This window comes from Pipistrellus hanaki, assembly GCF_964339955.1.
Source record: "Pipistrellus hanaki genome assembly, chromosome: 6".
NCBI lineage: Eukaryota > Metazoa > Chordata > Mammalia > Chiroptera > Vespertilionidae > Pipistrellus > Pipistrellus hanaki.
This window is the reverse complement of record NC_140508.1, coordinates 53,931,517-53,951,654: the sequence shown is the minus strand read 5'-3', so window position 1 is coordinate 53,951,654 and position 20,138 is coordinate 53,931,517. Positions and strand designations below refer to the sequence as shown.

Below are 20,138 nucleotides of genomic sequence, written 5' to 3'. Positions count from 1 at the left end.
AAAAATGGCACTTTGGAAATAAGCATTTCAAATATATCTCAGAGTTCAGCATCCAGTTATGTTCAAGAATTCTAGCAGTTTAGGAGACATCTCAAATTCTTTATTGAGCTGCTGCTGTTAGAATGGCTCCTTAGAAAACTGAAGTGTCCTTCCACTTGAGTCCTGTAACATATACACTTAGGGAAGCAGTTGTGTGCTATCACCAGTGGAAACTAGGGACTGAATGAGACTACCAACAGAAAATTTCTAAGATAAATAGTTGGGAACCTTTGGTACAGTAATGAAAGCTTATTGGATAAAAAGCAAGTTTTCAACAAAACTCTGCAGGAATAAAACAAGTGGCAGAGGTCCTGAGGGAAAAACAACAAACTGCATATGGACCATATGCTAGGCATTTAGGAGCTACGGAGATGTGAGATCCTGTTATTGCCCAGTGGGAGACCAGATATAAATTGATTGGTTGATGCCTAAGAAGTTAAAGAATTTTAGATTGAGTACCCAAAAAATATTAAAGATAATTAGAACCTAAATGTTTAGGACAATTTAACCAAGGAAGGCAGAGAAGAAGAGACAGTGCAGCCTAAATTGGGAAACTAAGCTGAATATTGAAATGTTAAAATACCAGGTCAAAAGGAGCCTCAGAGATTATTGCTTGACTTGCAGGGTCTCTATGAACTGGAACCTCAGTAGGGTGCTTTTTTCCCTCCTAAGTCCTAGGAAGCATGTACAGGTTTGTTAGTACGAGGCAGTAAACTTTGTCTTAAAGGTAAGACTAACAAATTTAGACTTGAGTCTTTAGGCCTTAAAACTATTAGTAGCAGATTCCTTTACTCAAACCCTACACAGAACCCAATAAACAGTTTTTTCAAGGCATACGTTTATTTCAATGATTAAGGTTTATCACCTTATTAATCCAATCGGTAGGACTGGATAAATACAAAATTGTGAAACGACTATGGATGGCAGGTTACATCAGCCTCAGCATCCATGATATCCCAGACAAAAGTTTGCTGCACCCCAGACTAATTAAATCATTTGTGGGCAAGTTCTAGGCATCAATACTTTTTTAAAAGCTTCTTAAGTGGGGAGGGGATGTGTCGGAGGGAGGGAGGGGGGGCAAAAAAAAATCAATAAAATATGTAAAAATAAATAAATAAATAAATGGTAAAAATAAAAATAAAAAAAGAAAGAAAAGTTAAAATAAATAAATAAAAGCTTCTTAAGTGATTCAAATGTACACTGGAATTTGAGAACCACTGCCCTAAATCACTGTTTCAGGCTGGTTCAATGGTATTCAAATGAATGTTCATCAAAACCATGCGGGAGATTTGTTAAACCACACACTGCTAGGCTTTACAGTACACTTAAAAGGCAGAAAGCATTACTAGAAATAAAAACCAGCAATCCTATCAATAAGTTCTATTTACCAAGAACTTCAAAGTTCACATAGCCTGGCCAGTGTGGCTCCATGGTTGAGCACTGACCCATGCACCAAGAGATTGCCAGTTCAATTTCTGGATTGTGGGCTCAATCTCCAGGGGGTGTACAGGAAGCAGCCAATCAATGTTTCTCCTCTCCCTCTCTAAAATCAATAAAAATGTAAAACATGTACATGTACCTAACATAAATTCAAATTATATAAAACAAAGCTAAAAGGACAAATAGACAAATTTATATTCATGAGGGTTTTAACACATTACCCTCATTCAGGGATAGAGGACATCTTTTTCATAACCAATAGATCTCTACCAAAAAAACACTAATGATATAAAAAGCTTAAATAACATAACAGCAAACAGGATTCAGCATGCACGGATAAAGCAACTCGTCCATCTGGCCTGCCCTAAAGTGTTATTCCCAAGATGTACAGGAGATGGCAATAGAGAAACACAATTGGCACATTTTTTTAAAGTGACCACATTGTACTGGGAAGTAAGTTTCAACAAACTTCAAAGTATATTGCTATTATGAACAACTATGTGCCAATAAGCTAGAATGAACAAATTTATAAAAATATATATACAATATATATATACAAACTTCCAAAATTGAATCAGGAAGAATCAGAAAATCTGAATAGGCCAATAAGAACTGATGAAATAGCCAAAACCGGTTTGGCTCAGTGGATAGAGCGTCGACCTGCAGACTGAAAGGTCCCAGGTTCGATTCCGGTCAAGGGCATGTGCCTTGGTTGCAGGCACATCCCCAGTATGGGGTGTGCAAGAGGCAGCTGATCGATGATTCTCATTGTTTCTAACTCTCTATCCCTCTCTTTACTCTCTGTAAAAAATCAATAGAATATATTTTTTTTAAAAAAAAAACAACTGATGAAATAGAAGCAGTAATCAAAAACTCCCAGCAAGCAAAAGCCCTGATCCGGAGGACTTCACAGGGGAGTTTTAACAAACCTTCAAAGAACAACACCTATCCTCAAACTATTCCAAAAAATCCAAGAGGAAGGAACACTTCCAAGCTCTTTTTATAACGTCATTATTCTAATTCCAAAACCAGATAAAAATACTACAAAGAGAGAATTACAAGCTAATATCCCTGATGAACACAGATGCTAAAATCATTAACAAAATATTAGCAAATCGGAACCAGCAATATATTTAAAAGATCACTCATCATGACCAAGTAGGATTTATTTTAGGGATACAAGGCTGGTACAATATTCACACATCAATAAATGTGATATATCATAAATTGAGACAAAAATCACATGACCATAAATGCAGAAAAAGCTTTCAACAAAACCAACACCCAATTATGATAAAAACTCTCAGCAAAGTGGGAACAGAACGATTATATCTCAACATAGTAAAGGTCATATATGACAAATCTACAACCAACATTATATTCCATGGGCAAAGCCATTGCCCCTAAGAAAAGGAACAAGACAGGGATGTCCTCTTTCATCACTTTGTTTTCACCACTCTTATTCAACACAGTACTAGAAGTAGCCAAAGTGAGCACTTGTATAATCCCCCCTTTTTATACCTTAGAACACTCACTGCTGAAAGGCCTAGGCTCAGCCTTGGCTCTGCCTCCAGGGAGACTGCAAGGTTGGACCTCAGAATATTCAGGAAAACTGACACTGGAAGAGGTGTACTCCGGAATTCTGGTATTCTATTGTACCTGAGGATGTGCTCATGGAAAATGACCCCACGGATATGCTCATCTAATGTGCACCCGCCTCTCAATTCAGGAAAAAATCCTGCTGGTAGGTCCATTAAATATGACTGAATGCTTGCCTCTTGTCCCAACACCATAAACTTTTAAGGCAAGTATGTTTTGCAAATTTGGGCCAATTACTAAATCTTTAATTCTATTCCATTAAATCACCCATGTGCCCCTGGCGCGATCCGCTCAAAGTCCCTGCCAGGGCTGTTGGCCTGGGAGGCACCCACGCCCCTCCCCCCCAGCAATCAGCTCCCAGCCACAGCCCGGGGTGTAGGCCTGGGAGACAGCTGTGTCCCCCAGAGCGATCCCCTCCCAGCGGCAGCCTGGGGTGTAAGCCTCCAAAGGGCCTGCGACCCCATGGAGTGATCTCCACACACACACCGATAGCCTTGGAACTTCCCTTGCCTCCCAAGGAGTGATTGGACATTGGGGGTGAGGGGGTAATCTGGGCGATGCTGCCCAGCGAACTTTCCCATTGGGTAGAAACTTCTGACCAGATTAGGGAGGTAAATGGATTTTGTTTAAAATCTTTAGAAGCCCACTCTGTACCCAGGCCCATGTCGTCCAGCTGCACTCACCACATCTCCACGTGGGGACTCAGGTGCTATGCCTCAGGCAGAGGGGGGTGGGGGTTCAAGGGCCCAGGTGCTGCCCAGGGCCCAGAGGTTAGCTGGGACCTGCCCTTTCACACCAAACATTCACACTTCTATCACCGGCCAGGCGTAGGGACTATACCCATGCAGAAATTTCATGCACCTAGCCTCTAGTCGTACCTAATAGACAAGCATGTAAATTGACTGTACCTCCACTATGGCTACAGCCAATCAGAGTGAGTATGCAAATTAGAAGGCCAAAGATGGCAGCCTCCCAGCTGCTCCAGGCGTTGAATGGCCAGGCAGGTCAGGATGCCTGCTATGAGAGGGAGGGCAGGGGGCAAAGGGACATATAGGAGTGGAGTGTCACAGCGAAGACAAGACTGGAGTCTGCAGCAAAGATGGCAGACTCTGGCAGGAGTCTGCAGCAAAGACGAAGATGGCAGACTCCAGCCAGAGTGAAGGCCTGGGTCCCGGGTGCTGGAGGAAAACCGGTGTTGGAAGTCAAGGGAAGGAAGGCCTATTGCATGAATCTATTCATGCAATGGGCCTCTAGTTGAAAAATAAAAATCATAGTGACAGAAATGAGCTGAGACAGGGCTGGCCTCACTTGGGCCTTAGCCACTTATCCCGGCCACTACTCCATACCTCATATCCTGCCTGCCTTTCACGTTAGGGCCTCCCCACTGCTCACCTCACACCTCAGGACGCTCCCCACCTCTCACCTCAGGTCCTCCCCACTGCTCACCTCACACCTCAGGACGCTCCCCACCTCTCACCTCAGGTCCTCCCCACTGCTCACCTCACACCTCAGGACGCTCCCCACCTCTCACCTCAGGTCCTCCCCACTGCTCACCTCACACCTCAGGACGCTCCCCACCTCTCACCTCAGGTCCTCCCCACTGCTCACCTCACACCTCAGGACGCTCCCCACCTCTCACCTCAGGTCCTCCCCACTGCTCACCTCACACCTCAGGACGCTCCCCACCTCTCACCTCAGGTCCTCCCCACTGCTCACCTCACACCTCAGGACGCTCCCCACCTCTCACCTCAGGTCCTCCCCACTGCTCACCTCACACCTCAGGACGCTCCCCATCTCTCACCTCAGGTCCTCACCACGGCTCGCCTCACACCTCAGGACCCAGCCACGCTATTCCCAGATCACTACTTGCTTCATGTCTGCCAGCTGCCTGCCTCATACCTAAAACATCCTTCGTGGCTCAAGTGGGCCAACTTTCTCTCCTTATGCCCACTCTGCTCCCTTCAAGTTAAACCCACCTCTCACATCAATTCCCACTCTGCCACACACACCATTGCAGGCTTTCTGCTTCAGGTGCACAGCAAGGCCAATCCACTAACGTCCAGCCCTAACTCTAGCCTCAAGTCCAACCCTGCCACTCTACTCCAACAAGTCCAACCCTGCCACTCTACTCCCACTCAGGAAAAGGCCCTACAGCTAGTTTTATCTATGATTGCTGTTTGCCTCAAGTCCCCACACCATTTATGATATAACTAAAGACCCCGTGCACAGATGTTTGCACTGGTGGAGGGGCATGGCCAGGGGGGAATGGCCCGCTGTGGGAGCACCGCCCATCCCAGTCAGCCAAGCTGTGAGCGCACTGATCACCGGGGGCTGCTTCTGCATTAAGCATCTGCCCCCTGGTAATCAGTGTGCATCATAGCAACTGGTCAACCAGTCGTTCTGGTCATTCCGCCATTTGGTCGCTGAGCTTTTATTATATAGTATACACATTTTTTTTTTTCAAATGACCTGAGGAGACATGTTTATCATACAGAATTTGCCTACAGATTTGGGCCTAATACTATACGTTCTATTCTGTTCCATTAACTCATGTATTTGGAAGTAGTACATTCCCAAATCCTGACCGGAGGAGGTGATCACAAAAAGTGGTCCCACCAGAAAGTGGAGGACTCATCCCAGGAAACCAGTCCTAAGGGAGTGCTGACTTGAGAACAGCCTGGAGAAAGTGCTCACAGGACTCCAGCTGGCTGCAGTGCACCCCACATGCTGCCTCTCACATGCTGCTTAGAACAGGCTGGGAAAATCACATCCAGTCTTTCCTCGCCTTTTCTCTCAGAACACCTTCTGCTCATCACGTACTTGGTGGAGCCAGGAAGAAAAAAATGGCTCCAGGTCTCGCTTTCCCTCTTTACACAGGTACCAGCTGCCCATCAGATGCGGGGCTGGAGTCAGGATAAACAATTTGCTGCAAGGTCTCTGCTGGTTCATGTCCCTGGGCCTTTCCTCAGATCCTCAGATCCTCTTGCTCATCACATCCTAAGGCAGGGATGGAAAATTCAGCCCCAGATAATTCTCCTTTTGCCAGGCAACCCCTTTAGCCACACGATAAGGATAGAGAATTCCTGGCCGCCTACCCCAAAAACCACTGTGCTCTTCACAGCCTGGCTTAAGCAGGGAGGGAGGATTTGCCTGGACTCTCCTTGCCTGTTTACCCATGACCCCTTCAAAAGCTGTGTGGAGAGGGAATAAATAATTCGTCTCCAGTTCTCTCCTCATCTCTTAGCCAGGCACCCACTCTGCCCCTCACATACTTGACTCAAGCCAGAATGGAATTTTACCCACAGGTTTACTGTGTCCTTCTCCAGACACCCCTCTTCTCAATAGCTGGATGGAGCCAGGATAGAAAATCCACCTCCAGCCCTCTCATCCCCTACCTGAGGACTCCCAATGCAACTCACATAGCAGATGATAGATATGTGGATCCTGAGAAAGAAGATACCTCCTATGAAGGGCTCCTGGTGGATAACTGGGCTCAGATTTTTTAGAAAAAACTTTTAGAAAAACTTCCTTGCTTTCTGGTACATTAACTCACCTTGTACCTTCTCTCACCCAAACCTCTATCAGTTCTTCTCCAGAGATTACCTTCTTTTACTGGAAAATGATATTAGGAATCAAGAACTAATTCTCTGGCATACTGGAGAAATCATTCTTAGGTGTAATCTTCATTAGTCATTTACTTGCCATCCTTCTTTTCTGATGTTTTGAGGTATCTAGGAAAGATCACATGTTGGGCCTTTCTGAATACCATGTTTTTAATAAGGCTGTTATACTTATTTGGGTATGCCATTAGCTCAAGAATATTGTGGGAGAGGGGCTGGGCCCAGTAAATTACAGCTTTTTTTAAAATATGTTTACATTTACTCCACACCACATTTCAAAAAGTATATGAGATGCCTTAAAATGTATAATAAACAAAGAGACTGCAAGTAACTTTTATATAATGCAAAGAAAATTAAAGATCAAAGATAGGTTATGTTGCCTGATATATATGCCTAGCCTGTTAACCGGGAAATCCCCTTTTTAATTACGCAACATATAACAGGCGTGTACTCTTTCACTAGGACGTGTCAGTACGTCACGCCCAGAGGACGTAATTTCATATTATTTTTTTTTATTTATACTTAAAATAAATGAAAAGACTATGAAATATATATTTTTTGTTTATTTATATATAAAGCACAAAGGAAAATACAAAATTACAAACAAATAGAAAAGAATACCAACAAAAAAATGGAAACATCGAATTAAAAAATTATAAATTTTACAAACAATTATAAAGATTACAAAAAATATATATTTTTTATTTCGATACACAAAAATATAAAAAAGTTAACAATTACAGAATAAACAAAAGCACACAAATAGAAATATTTTTTAAAAATTAAAATATAAATGTAAAAATTCAAAACTCAACTTCTGTGTGATATATTTTAAAACAATTGTTAACACATAGTGCTACCTCACAATCCGGACACCAGTATGTAGATTCTTTCCTAACACGTTTTTTGTAGCAAACTCGGCATTTCCTGGATTTAGTTTTTCCTATATCGCTTTTCATTTGTTCTGGAAAATGCCTTTCAACTAAGCATGATGGTTTTCAGGGGTCTTCAAACTACGGCCCGCGGGCCACATGCAGCCCCCAGGGGAGTCTGATCCGGCCCGCCAGGTTTTTTGGGCAGTGAGCGCAGCCGAGATGTTACAGTAGGAATTAGTAGTTCATATAGTCTGGCCCTCCAGCTCTCTGAGGGACCGTGATCTGGCCCCCACTTTAAAAAGTTTGAGGACCCCTGGTTTAGATGTAGAGCTGCTTGTTGATGTCTTTGGGTGGGTTTTCACTGTTGTTATCTCCAATTTCTCTACACACTCTATCAAAAAGTGTAATCGATCCAAATGACCTTTATCTTTTTTGTATATAATATATGCATTGAAGCAGCACATTATCAATTAATCGTAGAAAAAATTTTTTATCAAATTTTTTTACCCTATTACGGGCAGCCGTGTAGGCCACCATAACTCCATCTCCCAAATCTACGCCGCCCATATTCTTATTATAATCCAAGACAACATTCGGTTTTTCTTGCCTTCTTCCTCTCTTTTCAATCATTGTCTTTTCATCATTATGAATAGAACTGAGCATCAATACGTCTTTTTTATCCTTCCATTTTAAAACCATAAGTTTGTCTTTGATTCTTACTATATGTTCATTTTTCTGTAATTTTTTTTTTATTTCACTGGGAATTCCGACTCTGTTTATCCTCATTGTTCCAACATCTGTATTGTTTTGACACAAGAGTTCAGCCAAATGAATTGACGTATAGAAATTATCTAAGTAAATCCTATACCCTTTATTCAGTAAGTCATGTGTTAACTCCAAAACAATTCTTGTTGTTTTTCTTGTGGATAGCTCGAACCATAATTTGTGTCCTTGCCTGTGTATAAAATTATATTTTGTACGTATCCAGATTGGTTTTCACTCAAAATAAACAACTTCATTCCAAATCTAGCTCTTTTTGTAGATATATATTGTTTTCAAGATAAATTCCCTTTCCATAAAAGAGATTCATCTACGCATATTTCTCATTCACATACATAAAAACTTTTAAACTTTTCTGACAAATTATTGATGATTGGATCAATTTTATATGTTTTTCTATTAGATGTGTTAGGATCAAAACTTAAGATTGTCTGCAAAATGCAAAAACTTAAATAATAATCCAAACCTGCTTTCACTCATAGTTTCATTTAAAAAAAATGGTGTTTCAATTATTCTTCTTCTTGAAAAATAAAGTTCCAAAGCCGGTTTTCCAATTATTCCTTGTAAAATTAGGATTCCCAAAAAAAATCTTCAACTTCATTTGTATCCTTCCATTTTCGAATTCTCAAACGTGGTTTCAGCTCAGGATCATTATCAAAAAATTGGGCGGCGTACAAATTTGTTTGCTCTGTAATTAATTTGATAAGTTCCTCATCCAAAAACTTCTCAAGATAAAACAAAGGAACTTTTTGGGGGAGTATCGAAAGTTTTTCCAGGATGTGCAGTCAAGGGAAATGGTGCTCTTTCTGCATTTTGAGGTAGCCATTCTTCAGAAACAATGCTGTTGCTAGGACCAACTTCATCAACTTCTTCACCATCTTCACTATCAGTATCGCTCAATTCCGTGTCGTAGTCAAAATTACTGTCAAATGACTCCGATGATGAACTCATAATACGTCTCTTTTTCCTACCTGCCAGTATATTGATTTTGTCATTGCTGATATCGCTTTCATTCATTTTGATGGGTACTTATAAAAATGTATTCTAAAATAAAAAGGTTGGAGATATAAAAAAATATGTAAGTAAATACAATAATATATAATATGAAAATAGGTAAGTGCAAGTACTGCTCACCCAGAACATGTCCACCACTCTCAATAGCGAAATTATACTGATTCCCTCCGTGTCTTAAATTCATATCGAGACATGTATGGATGACTAATGCCTTTGTTGTTCGGAAATATACGTCCGGCCCGTTTCAGGGCGCAACATATATTTCAAGGACGTAGTCATATGTCCTACCCGTACCCGATATTGTTTACGTTTGACGTATTTATACGTCCCGCTCGGTTAACAGGCTAGAGCCCTTTATCCCTACTACAGTTCATGTGCATTATCCCATTTAATTCATAACACAGTCTAAATAGCCTAACTTCTACATTTCCTAATTTCCTAACCGAGCTCAATGCTCAGTCTCTGATGCCTGCGATGCCAGGGTGGGAGAGACCCAGGGAAAGCTGGTATGGCCCAATCAACACTTTTTTGACCCGCCTGAGGTCCAAGTCCCTCTGCTGTTGGCTGGCTCCCCAGCAGCCCTGCCTGAGCTGTTGCCATCCTTCACTCCTCCATCTCACCCCCACTGAGTCTCAATGAGACTCACTTTTAAAAATATATATATTTTATTGATTTCAATAAAAGAGGAAGGAAGAGGGAGATAGGAACATTATGAGAATCACTGATCTGGCTGCCTCTTGCATACCCCACAATGGGGACTGAGTCTGCAACCTGAGCATATGCCCTGACCCAGAATCAAACTGTGACTTCTTGGTTCATAGATCAAGTCTCAACCACTGAGCCACACAGCTGGTGGAGACTTCTTAATTAGTATAGGCATTCTATGCCTTTATCCTGAAAAAAAAAAAAGCCCAATCTCCTTCAGGGGCTAAGTAAGGATCAGCTGAGCATAAACATTAGGATTACGTATTGTTGTGCAAAGGGCTGGGGTCCCAGAAAACCTCAGCCTATTGTTCTTGGATCCCAAAGACTAGCTGTCAAAGACATGGGTTTATTGGGGCTTAAGTGCGCACCGGTGGCCACTGGTGCTGGGGCAGTTTACTGTGGCACCAGCTGCCACCAATGAAGCTGATCTGCCAAGTCCCGTACAGCAGTGTTTCCCAACCTTCTCTCATGATGAGAATCACCTGGTGGAGTTGTTAAAACACAGATTCCTGAATCCCAACTAAGAAGTGCTAAACTAGAATTTTTGGGAACATATAGGTAAAATTGTATACTTAACTAGTGCTCTAAGACAGATTTTAAATTCTAGTTTAGCACTTCTTAGTTGGGATTCAGGAATCTGTGTTTTAACAACTCCACCAGGTGATTCTCATCATGAGAGAAGGTTGGGAAACACTGCCGTACAGCTTTCGGCAGGCGGTGCTGTTGTTTCGCCACTACCCTGCCTTTACAAACACAAGGTTTTATAGAGTACAGTACAGAAAACAGAAAACCAGGGCACGCCGGGGGGGTGGGGGGTTTGCACAAACTGTGTGAGATCAAAACTGCCAGCTGTTTTTTTGGCCATAGAGCTGGCTAGGCTTCCAAGATCTCAGCATCCACTTACTGACGGCCTTCCTCATCTTCCCACCGGCTGGGAGAGGGAATTGGAGCCTGGGAAGGGGGCCCATGTTCCCATTTACCATACATGTATGTTAAGGCAAATCATGAACCAAAGGTCGTAATTACAGGAAATGTTTTGGTCGCAACAAAATGAAGATCCTTCTAATAACAGTTGTTTATATCCGGAGTGTGCGGGTGGCGAGGGGAGGCACTGTTGGAGAGCAGCCTCCCATCCCTGCAGCAGCTCCCCCACCGGCTCCTGCCCACCCGCCTGGGAGAGACGGGCGGGGGTCGCCTTGGCCTCTACTATTATATTAGATGCCTCTGCTTCCAACTCCTCCAGATTTTAGGGAGAGAGAGGAAGAGAAAGGAAAAGGGGGGAGAGGGAGAGTTTTCTTTTTCTTTCTTTTTTTTAACATTTTATTGTGTTTTTTTGTTTTTGTTTTTTTTTACAGAGAGGAATAGAGTTAGAAACATCGATGAAAGAGAAACCTCGATCAGATGCTTCCTGTACAACCCCTACTGGGGATGTGCCCGCAACCAAGTACATACCCCTGACCAGAATCGAACCTGGGACCCTTCAGACTACAGGCCTACGCTCTATCCACTGAGCCAAAGCGGTCAGGGCGAGGAAGTTTTCTTAAAAACTTTTTGCATTGAGTAAACATAACAAATACTGGGTTAAAAACCAATTAGGTACAGTTACACAATGTGGAGCACCACTGTCAAAAGGAAATCAGTCCCCACCCCCAACCCCCGCCCCCACACACACAAAAGCATGGATGGACCTGGAGAGCACCCATGTCCAGTGACATAAGCCAGCCAGGGAAAGACAAGCTCCACATGGCCCCACTCACATGTAAAATCCAACGAACAAAACAACGTGATTAGGCCTTTCCATTTGAAACCATATTGTACTTTCCCTCCTATTATTATTATTACCTACCACAGAAATGGTCCTGCAGATGCTTGTCAAGACACAGTCCGGTCCCTTTGCTGCCTCTCACAAGATAATACCTCACTCTTGCGACGCAGCAGCTTGTTGCAATGGCGGCTGCCTCTCCCAACAGTCTTCACGTGGCGAAACTAGCCTACTTCCCGCGATAGTAGCCTGTTTCTCGCGATAGTAGCCTGTCTCTCGCGATAGTAGCCTGTCTCCTGTGGTAGTAGCCTGTCTCTCGCGATTTTAACAACTTCTTGCCACAGTACCCAGCCTGGAAGTTGGAAGTCATTTCTAGCACTTCTAGCATTTTGCAGAACTTACTTGTCTTGTTTTCATTTAGGCCATTTGTAAAAGGAACTGCGGAGCCCGGGCTGAGGTGCTTTCTGATGTGTGTGAATTTTATTTTATTTTATTTTATTTTAAATATATTTTATTGATTTTGTACAGAGAGGAAGGGAGAGAGATAGAGAGTTAGAAACATCCATGAGAGAGAGTCATCGATCAGCTGCCTCTTGCACACCCCCTACTGGGGATATGCCCGCAACCAAGGTACATGCCCTTGACCGGAATCGAACCCGGGACCCTTCAGTCCCCAAGCCGACGCTCTATCCATTGAGCCAAACCGGTCTCGGCATGATGTGTGTGAATTATAATATACACATATTTAAACAGTAACAGTCAATGATGGTGACATGCAGCTGTAGACAGGCAGGCACATGGGGCATCCAAATGTGTCTCCTCCCTGCAGCCATTCATTCATTCATTCATTCATCTATCTGAAGAATTTGATGGCAGAAGAAGCCGAAAGTGGCCAGTTAGAAGTGCATCCAAGTATAACCTGGGCTTGGATTCAACACTTGTCCCCTGTTGACTGGATGGGAAATTCACCTCCTGAGCTTTTCTTACTGCTTCCTCACCAACCAAAGCTGGGAATGGGCGGAGAGCAATCATGTACTGGTACCTGATGAGTTGTTTGATAACAAGCGAGTCTTTCTTTAAAGGCAAATTCTGAGATTTGCCATGAGAAAAAAGAAAAGTGTGATTTTTTTATTTTGATGTTTCAATGGAATGTAATTCCTAAGTGTCTTTTGCATTTGTGTAGCAATTACAGTCTCTGTCCCTATGAGTCTCTGGTCAATCCTGTGGGAGAGGCAGGTGAGACTTTCCTTTTTGCAGCCAAGCAAACCAGCGGAGAGTTAAGCACCTTTTCTTGGTTAGTAGCTGGAAAGTTGGAAGTAAGTGAAGTGATTGACTTATTTCCTAGCGTATGCCACTTCAGAATGAACACAAGTCTTTTAAAAATAGTTTTGCCCTAGCCAGTTTTGCTCAGTGGATACAGCGTCGGCCTGCAAACTAAAGGGTCCTCGGTTAGATTCTGGTCAAGGGCACATGCCTGAATCGTGGGCTTCGATCCCCGTTGGGGGAAGAGGGAGGAGAAGCATGCAGGAGGCAGCTGACCAATGATTGTCTCTCATCATCAATGTCCTATCTCTCTTCCCCTCTCCCTTCCACTCTAAAATCAATAAAGATATTTTTAATGGAGTTTTAACTGTGTGGTAATCATTGACCTCAATGAGAGGTGGCAAAGCCACTGAAGCTCAGTAAGGGCGGCCAAGTGCATGCACTGGTTCCGCAGCTGCAGGGGAGATCAGGGTTAGTGAAGGGCCTGCGGCTGTCACTCGGTGTGATTTCAGAGGAAGGACAAGAGGCAGATGTTCAGCTTGTGTTTGGCTATTCGTAATCTCTAACAATGGTTTCCAGGCCAGGAAATGTATTCTCTTGTCTGTCTTCTTTAATCCTTCACCACCCCTCTTCAGGTTCACCCCTGGCCATGCTGGATGCGGTTCAGTCGCCATTCTGTATTACAACTTCATGACTTAGTTTACAACTGAAAGTTACCATCCCCCATTTCTTCCTCCCTCAACCCCTTTGGCAACCACCAATTTGTTTCCTGTATCTTTTGTTGTTTGTTTTAATTCCACATACAAGTGAGATCATACTGTATCTGTCTTACTCTGACGTGTTTCACTTATCAAATGCCCTCAAGATTGATCCTTGTAACATTGTACAAGATTTTATTATTTTGTGGCTGAATAATATTCCATTATATATCTTTACATCTTTATTCATTTTTCCAGTGATAGAAGCTTAAGTTGTTTCCATGTCTTGGCTATTGAAAATGCTGCGATGAATATAGGACACATATATTTTTAAAAATGTTTCTTTGTGTGTTTTTTAATCCAGAAGTGGGATGATAATGTGTTATTGCAAATTTTTCAAACCAGAGTGTATTTAGGAGGAGTTGTGTAAGAATTCAGAAAAGCTTTTTCAAAAGGATTTCAAAAGAAGGTTATAGACCTATGACACATCAATCTCCCACCAAATACGTCTATAATTTGGTAATTTAAAATGACACTACTACCTGCTTGAGTTTGACCCTTTTTCTCATCTGTATAATGAGGATAATACTTGCTTCATGGAGAACATGTGAAGATTAAGTGGAAAAAATATGACCCATGACAGCCCTGGCCAGTGTGGCTCCTTTGGTTGGAGCATTCTCCCCACACCGAAGGGTCATGAGTTTGATTCTTGGTCAGGGCACATGCCCAGGTTGCCAGTTCAATCCCTGGTCAAACCTTGTCAAGTTGAACCTGGTCAGGAAGTGTACAAGAGGCAAATGATAGATGTTTCTCACCTCTCTCTCTCTCTCTCTCTCTCTCTCTCTCTCTCTCTCTCTCTCATCAATAAAAACATATCCTCTGGTGAGGCTTAAAAAATAAGTATATATTTGGGCCATGACAGGCACATCATAAGTATTTCAGGCATCCCACCAGAGCTATAAGTTTATCTGATTTGTTGTTAACACTGATATTCTCTCTGTTATTTAGAACACAACTGAGGAACACAAAGAAAATGTTTTTATTCTTTGATATATAAAACCAAGAAAACTTTAACACGTAATACAATATTGTTTGTTTTTTAAAGAAAATGGCAGAAGTATAGACCTGGGTAGAAAAATACACGCAAGCAGCTATTCCAAGCAGTTTGTAACTCCTAAAATTCTGAATAGCACACAATCTTTTTTTTTTTCTTTAAAAAAATTATTCACATTTGCTTAACAACTTAAAACATGGTAAGAAATATAACTTTATTTCTTGGTAACAGACCCAGTTATATCAATAAGATACTCTTCAACCAGCAATAACTTAGTAAAATAACATTTCCTTTGTGGTAGTATGTTACATTAGAGTTTTGGTTTTATAATACATGTCATGGTTTAAAAAAAAAAATACCTCCGACTGCTGGGGCACCAAACAAGATGCTTGCACAGTTCATTGGAGCCCATAAATTTGGAAGTGTGTGCACTCTCACTAGGACCTCAAAGTGGGGAGTGTCTTTGGTCTTCCCTGTGCCAAGGGAAAAATGGGTAGAAGAGAGACTGGCATTCAAATAAAAAAATCGAACATAGGCGCAGGGCACAAGTACTCAATAAAAGCTATTTCTGAACAATAAATACTTTATGCACAAAAGAAAGATACTTTGTTTTTCACTTAACAAGTTCAGGAAAAGTGAAAACAGTGAGATAGTTTTTAGACAGTCTGACATCCATGAAGGAAGGACAGTTCTGCCATTGACCAGCAGGGGGTGCTGGGCCACAGGAGAAGCAGCTTGCATTGAAAAAGGCCACCTAAAAAATATTTTTATCTGTATGTATATGAAAGCTTTATTTAGTCAAAGTTTAGTCCTCAAAATATAACTGTAACATTTTCTCAATATCGGATTCAAACATAATATACACTTCATATAAAATTTCATTGGTATAAACATGAATAAAACATTCAAAATTCCTAAATATGTAAATATTGCTTAAAAAGATCAAAGGGAAGTGGCAATGGATTTAATCCGACATAAAAAAAAAAAAAACATCACGTTTCATATGAAGATATTTTAAAATGAAGGTAACAGACATAGTCCCAAATGTCTGTGAGCTTTCAAAGGCTTCTCTGGAGGTACGGTAGGGCTGTCCACCATTTCTAGGGAAACATTTCAGAAATTGTGCTCAGAGTCAGTGAAGTCATTGGAAAAGACTGGTTTTTTTTAACTCCAAGTAAATACTGGCTTTTGATCACAAATGGAATTGCTGAGCAGAGCTGGCTGCTTTCCTGAGGGCTACTGATAGCCCTCGGGGCGTCCCAGGTCACGGGCATGACCTCGGGAGAGCTCCTTTTCCCAGTGAGGTCTGGGAGTGTAGCTCCCATTTGGCCATTTGAAACAGGACTATGAACTGACCATTTGAAATTTGTCTTCTACAGTCACACCTCTTAGAGATGTGGGTGCGTCTGTTCTTAAAAACCAGTCTTTCCCTTCTTGCCATGTACCTTCTTCGCTGCGTCCAGCCCACCAGAAGGTTCCACGCGAAACGGAGAAGACTGCGGCCGCCAACACGTAGGTGTGTTTGCATCGCTGACGTTTAAAAACACGAATTTGTCCTTTTAAAGGGTAATTTTAAAGCTTCCTTTAAAAAAATAAAGTCTTTTTAAAAAAAAAATTTTTTTAAAAAGCAAGTATTTTCTACACTTGGTCAGAAAATAACTTTACAAAGGCCCTGGACCTGCAACGGGCCTGGTGTGTGCACGCAAAAGTGGGCACCTTCCGTTTGTGGAGAAATTTATTTAAAAAAAAAAAATAGGCAGTATTTTTCATTTTCTGTCCATCCGTTGAAACATCGAGTAGGGTTGTGGAAGAAAAGGGAGGGATAAATAAAAATACAGAGGAGGAGGGGTGACATATACAATTATTTTCTTATTAAAAAAAACAACAACAAAAAAAAAAAAGACGGGAGGGGACTGGTCCCTGGGGCTGGGCCAGGATGCTACAGGGGGATGCCCGGCGGCGCTGCAGGCAGGGCGCCCCGCTAGAGGGTGACGGCCGGGCCGTGCTCCTCCACGCCGCCAGGGGGCAGCGCCAGGCTGTGGCGGGGGTCGGACCGCAGGGAGCTGATGAGCCTGTGGAGGCTGTGGAGGCTGCTCTCGCGGCTCTGGGCGCCGCCGCCGTGCAGTCCGGACGCCGGGCCCGAACCGTTGAGCCGGGTGAGGCCCCCGCCGCCGCCGCCGGGAGGCGGTAGCCGCGGGGCCGCCCGGGGCTCCAGGTCGCCCTCCAGCACCACGTCGGGCTCCTCGTCGCTCTCCATGTCGTCGGCGGCGGCGGCGGGCAGGCCGGGCGGCGCGGGCGCCTGCAGGCTGTGGCGGCTGCTGGCCGCGCTGTCCGAGGAGCGGCCCGAGCTGCCGGAGGCCGCGCGGCCGCCGCGCAGCACGTTGTTGCGCTGGTTGGCCGGCTTGACCGTGACGATGAGGTTGTGGCTGTTGGCGATCATCATGTCCGTGACCTGGTCCAGCGTCTTGCCCGCCACCTCGATGCCGTTCACCTCCAGCACCTCGTCGTCCACGGCCAGCAGCCCCGTGCTCTCGGCCAGGCCGCCCGGCACCATGCGCGAGATGAAGATGCCCGGCACCTTCTCCAGCCCCTGCGGCGCCACCCGCACGCTCACGCCGTCGCGGATGTAGAAGCCCAGCGGCTTCTGGCAGCCGTGCCGGTACAGCCGCACGCGCCGGTGCGTCTCGGGCAGGATGTCCACGTCGATGATGGAGGACACGGGGCGGAAGTCGTGCGGGAGCCCGATGTGCAGGTGCGCGCGCCGGCGGGGCCCCTCCTCGCGCAGCGCCAGCGCCTTCTTGCGCCGCGAGAGCGAGCCGGTCGCCAGGCCGCCGCCGTGCTCGGCCTCCTCTGCAAGAGAAGAGGAGAGTCAGGACCCAGCGACAAAAGCACAACAAAGCAGCGCAGCCGCCTGCAGCCCGGGCTGCATCCGGCCCATCTCGGCTCTCCCTGCGGCTCACCTTTCAGCTGCTTCTCAGACTCTCCCCTCCACGGGACCCCGGGGACCATTGGAAGAGTGGGGGCCCCACTAACCCCAGCCCCCAAGTCACACACACACATACACTCACACACACACACACTCACACACACACACACACTCACACATACACACACACTCACACACCAAACACACACACACACACACACACACACACACTCACACACTCTCTCTCACCACACACATACACACACACACACTTCGGAGTTGAACTGTCTGTTCATTCTGTCACACTTTCCCGTTCTGGAAAGCATCAAACATCCTCCAGGATAATGATATGCTCACAGCCATCCTGGTAGCAGCTGGGCTGGCCCAACAGTATTCACCAGGCAAATGTTTGAGGCCAAGTTCAAGTGCAGCCGCGTCCCCCCAATGGACTTTCTACCAATCTCAAAACTGACCCACGGCAACCAATGAAACGATGGGAAGATTACGAGGTACTAACAAGACACCGCGATAAAGAGAACGAACAATAGACGGAAGGGTTAGGAGTGCCTGTAGTTCTGGGAAGATGGTGGAGAGGAAGCACCAGGCATTTCTCCCCAGCAGGACAGAAGCTGTCTGGTGACACCATTTGGGAACTCTGGAGTCTGCATTGAAGGTCTGCAACTTCAAGAAGACGAGTTGGACAGTAATAATGGTCAATTTTGGTAAATTCCATTGTCTAGCACAGTGAGGCTGCCCATCCACCCCCCTTCCACCCCACCCCCCCCAACTCCCTGGCGGGCAGCTGTGCACGTGGTTTCTGGTTTCGTACACAGTAGCTCCTACAGACTGTGGAAGCCAATGTGGTCAAAAAGGCTGTCTTCCAAATACTGGGAGCCGGTGCCGGTGGCTGATTGCTGCTTCTGGCTAAAGAGATGCAGACAAAGAGATGGGTAGCCCTGGTCGTTGCCCCTCTCCCTAGGTATGAAGCCCCTCCCCAGCTCAAGTGGCTTCTGTGAGATTTAAAGGGAGAATGTCTGGGAGCCAGACATTAAAACTAGGATGTTCAAAAACAACTGTCACCTTGGCCTGGTGGCTCAGTTGGTTGGGGTGTTGTCTGGTGAACCAAAACGTTGCGGATCCAGTTCCTGGTTAAGGCACACACCCAGGTTGCCCATTCGAACCCGATGGGGGTGTCTACGGGAGGCAGCCAATCTGTTTCATTCTCTCGTTCTTGAGTTTCCCCTCTCTCTAAAATCGATGGAAACATATCTTCAGGTGGGGATTTTTTTTTTTTTTAATCACAAAAACAACTACACATAGAAGAAAATTACAAAGTGGCAACACATTCCCAGAGAAGACCAGAGGAAACATCTCAGGCTCATCCGAGGCACAGAGAGCGCCTATAAAAAATAAATAAATAAATAAATAAAAAGACTAAACCAGCAAACCCTGAGTTAAGTTATTAGATCCAAATGTCCAGTGTTCAAGAAAAAAACCACAAGATATTCAGAGCCACAGGAGAGTATGTTCCATTAAAAAAAGAAACAAGCCGCCTCCTTCCAAAACTACTCTGAAAAGGCAAGACCAGAAAGCAAATGTGAACAAACTGGAAATATCACTACATGATAGGAAACCTAAGAGGAAACCAAATAGAAATTCTGGAGCTGAAAGGTATAATAACTGAAGTACAAAAATTCACAAAATACACTAGGGGGGTTCAAAGTCAGCTTTGAATTAGCAAAGGGAGGAATCAATGAGCCTAAGCTAGGACAATATGCATTATTATTGCTGAGAAACCAAAAGGAAAAAATTGGAGAAAAGTGAATGTGCGGTGCCTCAGGGACCTGTGGGACACCACAAAGCACACTGTAAACAATAATAAAAATGGAGTCCCTTTAAAACGGAGCCAGCCAGAGCTGCCCTCCCAAAGGAACTGCCTTGCATATCTTATGCCTCAAATCTTTGGATATGAAAGCAGGACAAAATAACTTTGGACTGGGCCTAAGCAATCTTGAGCCTCTCCCCCCCCCCCCCCAATTGTTTGCAAAGATAACAAGAAAATAGTTATTATGACTACTAGATTGATGGCTACTCGACTGAAAATTGAGAGCATTATTTAGAATTGGCGTCACCATGTTATGTTATCTGCATCTGTAGAAATGCCTTCCTTCTATGGATATAAATGAATATAATTGTTCCCCTCCCCTTTCTCATAAATACCCATTGCCTTTGTCTCCTTACCAGAACACTATTTGAGCTTCTACCTGAATCAGTGCTTCCTGGATAGCTATTCTTACTGATCTCAAATAAACATGTGTTTGCTTCTCATCTTGAAAGGCCTTCTATTTTTAGGCCAACAAAAC

At 44.1% G+C, this 20,138-nt stretch overlaps 1 protein-coding gene across 1 annotated transcript in view; it reads right to left on the bottom strand.

Annotated features, from left to right (window-relative positions):
• Positions 1-14,815: 14,815 nt before the first annotated feature.
• PARD6G (par-6 family cell polarity regulator gamma) overlaps positions 14,816-20,138 on the bottom strand; it is a 73,585-nt gene continuing 68,262 nt past the window's right edge. The window contains exon 3 of the mRNA XM_084888050.1: positions 14,816-17,699. Coding sequence (XP_084744176.1) covers positions 16,831-17,699 — 869 coding nt within the window. The 3' untranslated portion in view covers positions 14,816-16,830. The remainder of the gene's footprint in view (positions 17,700-20,138) is intronic.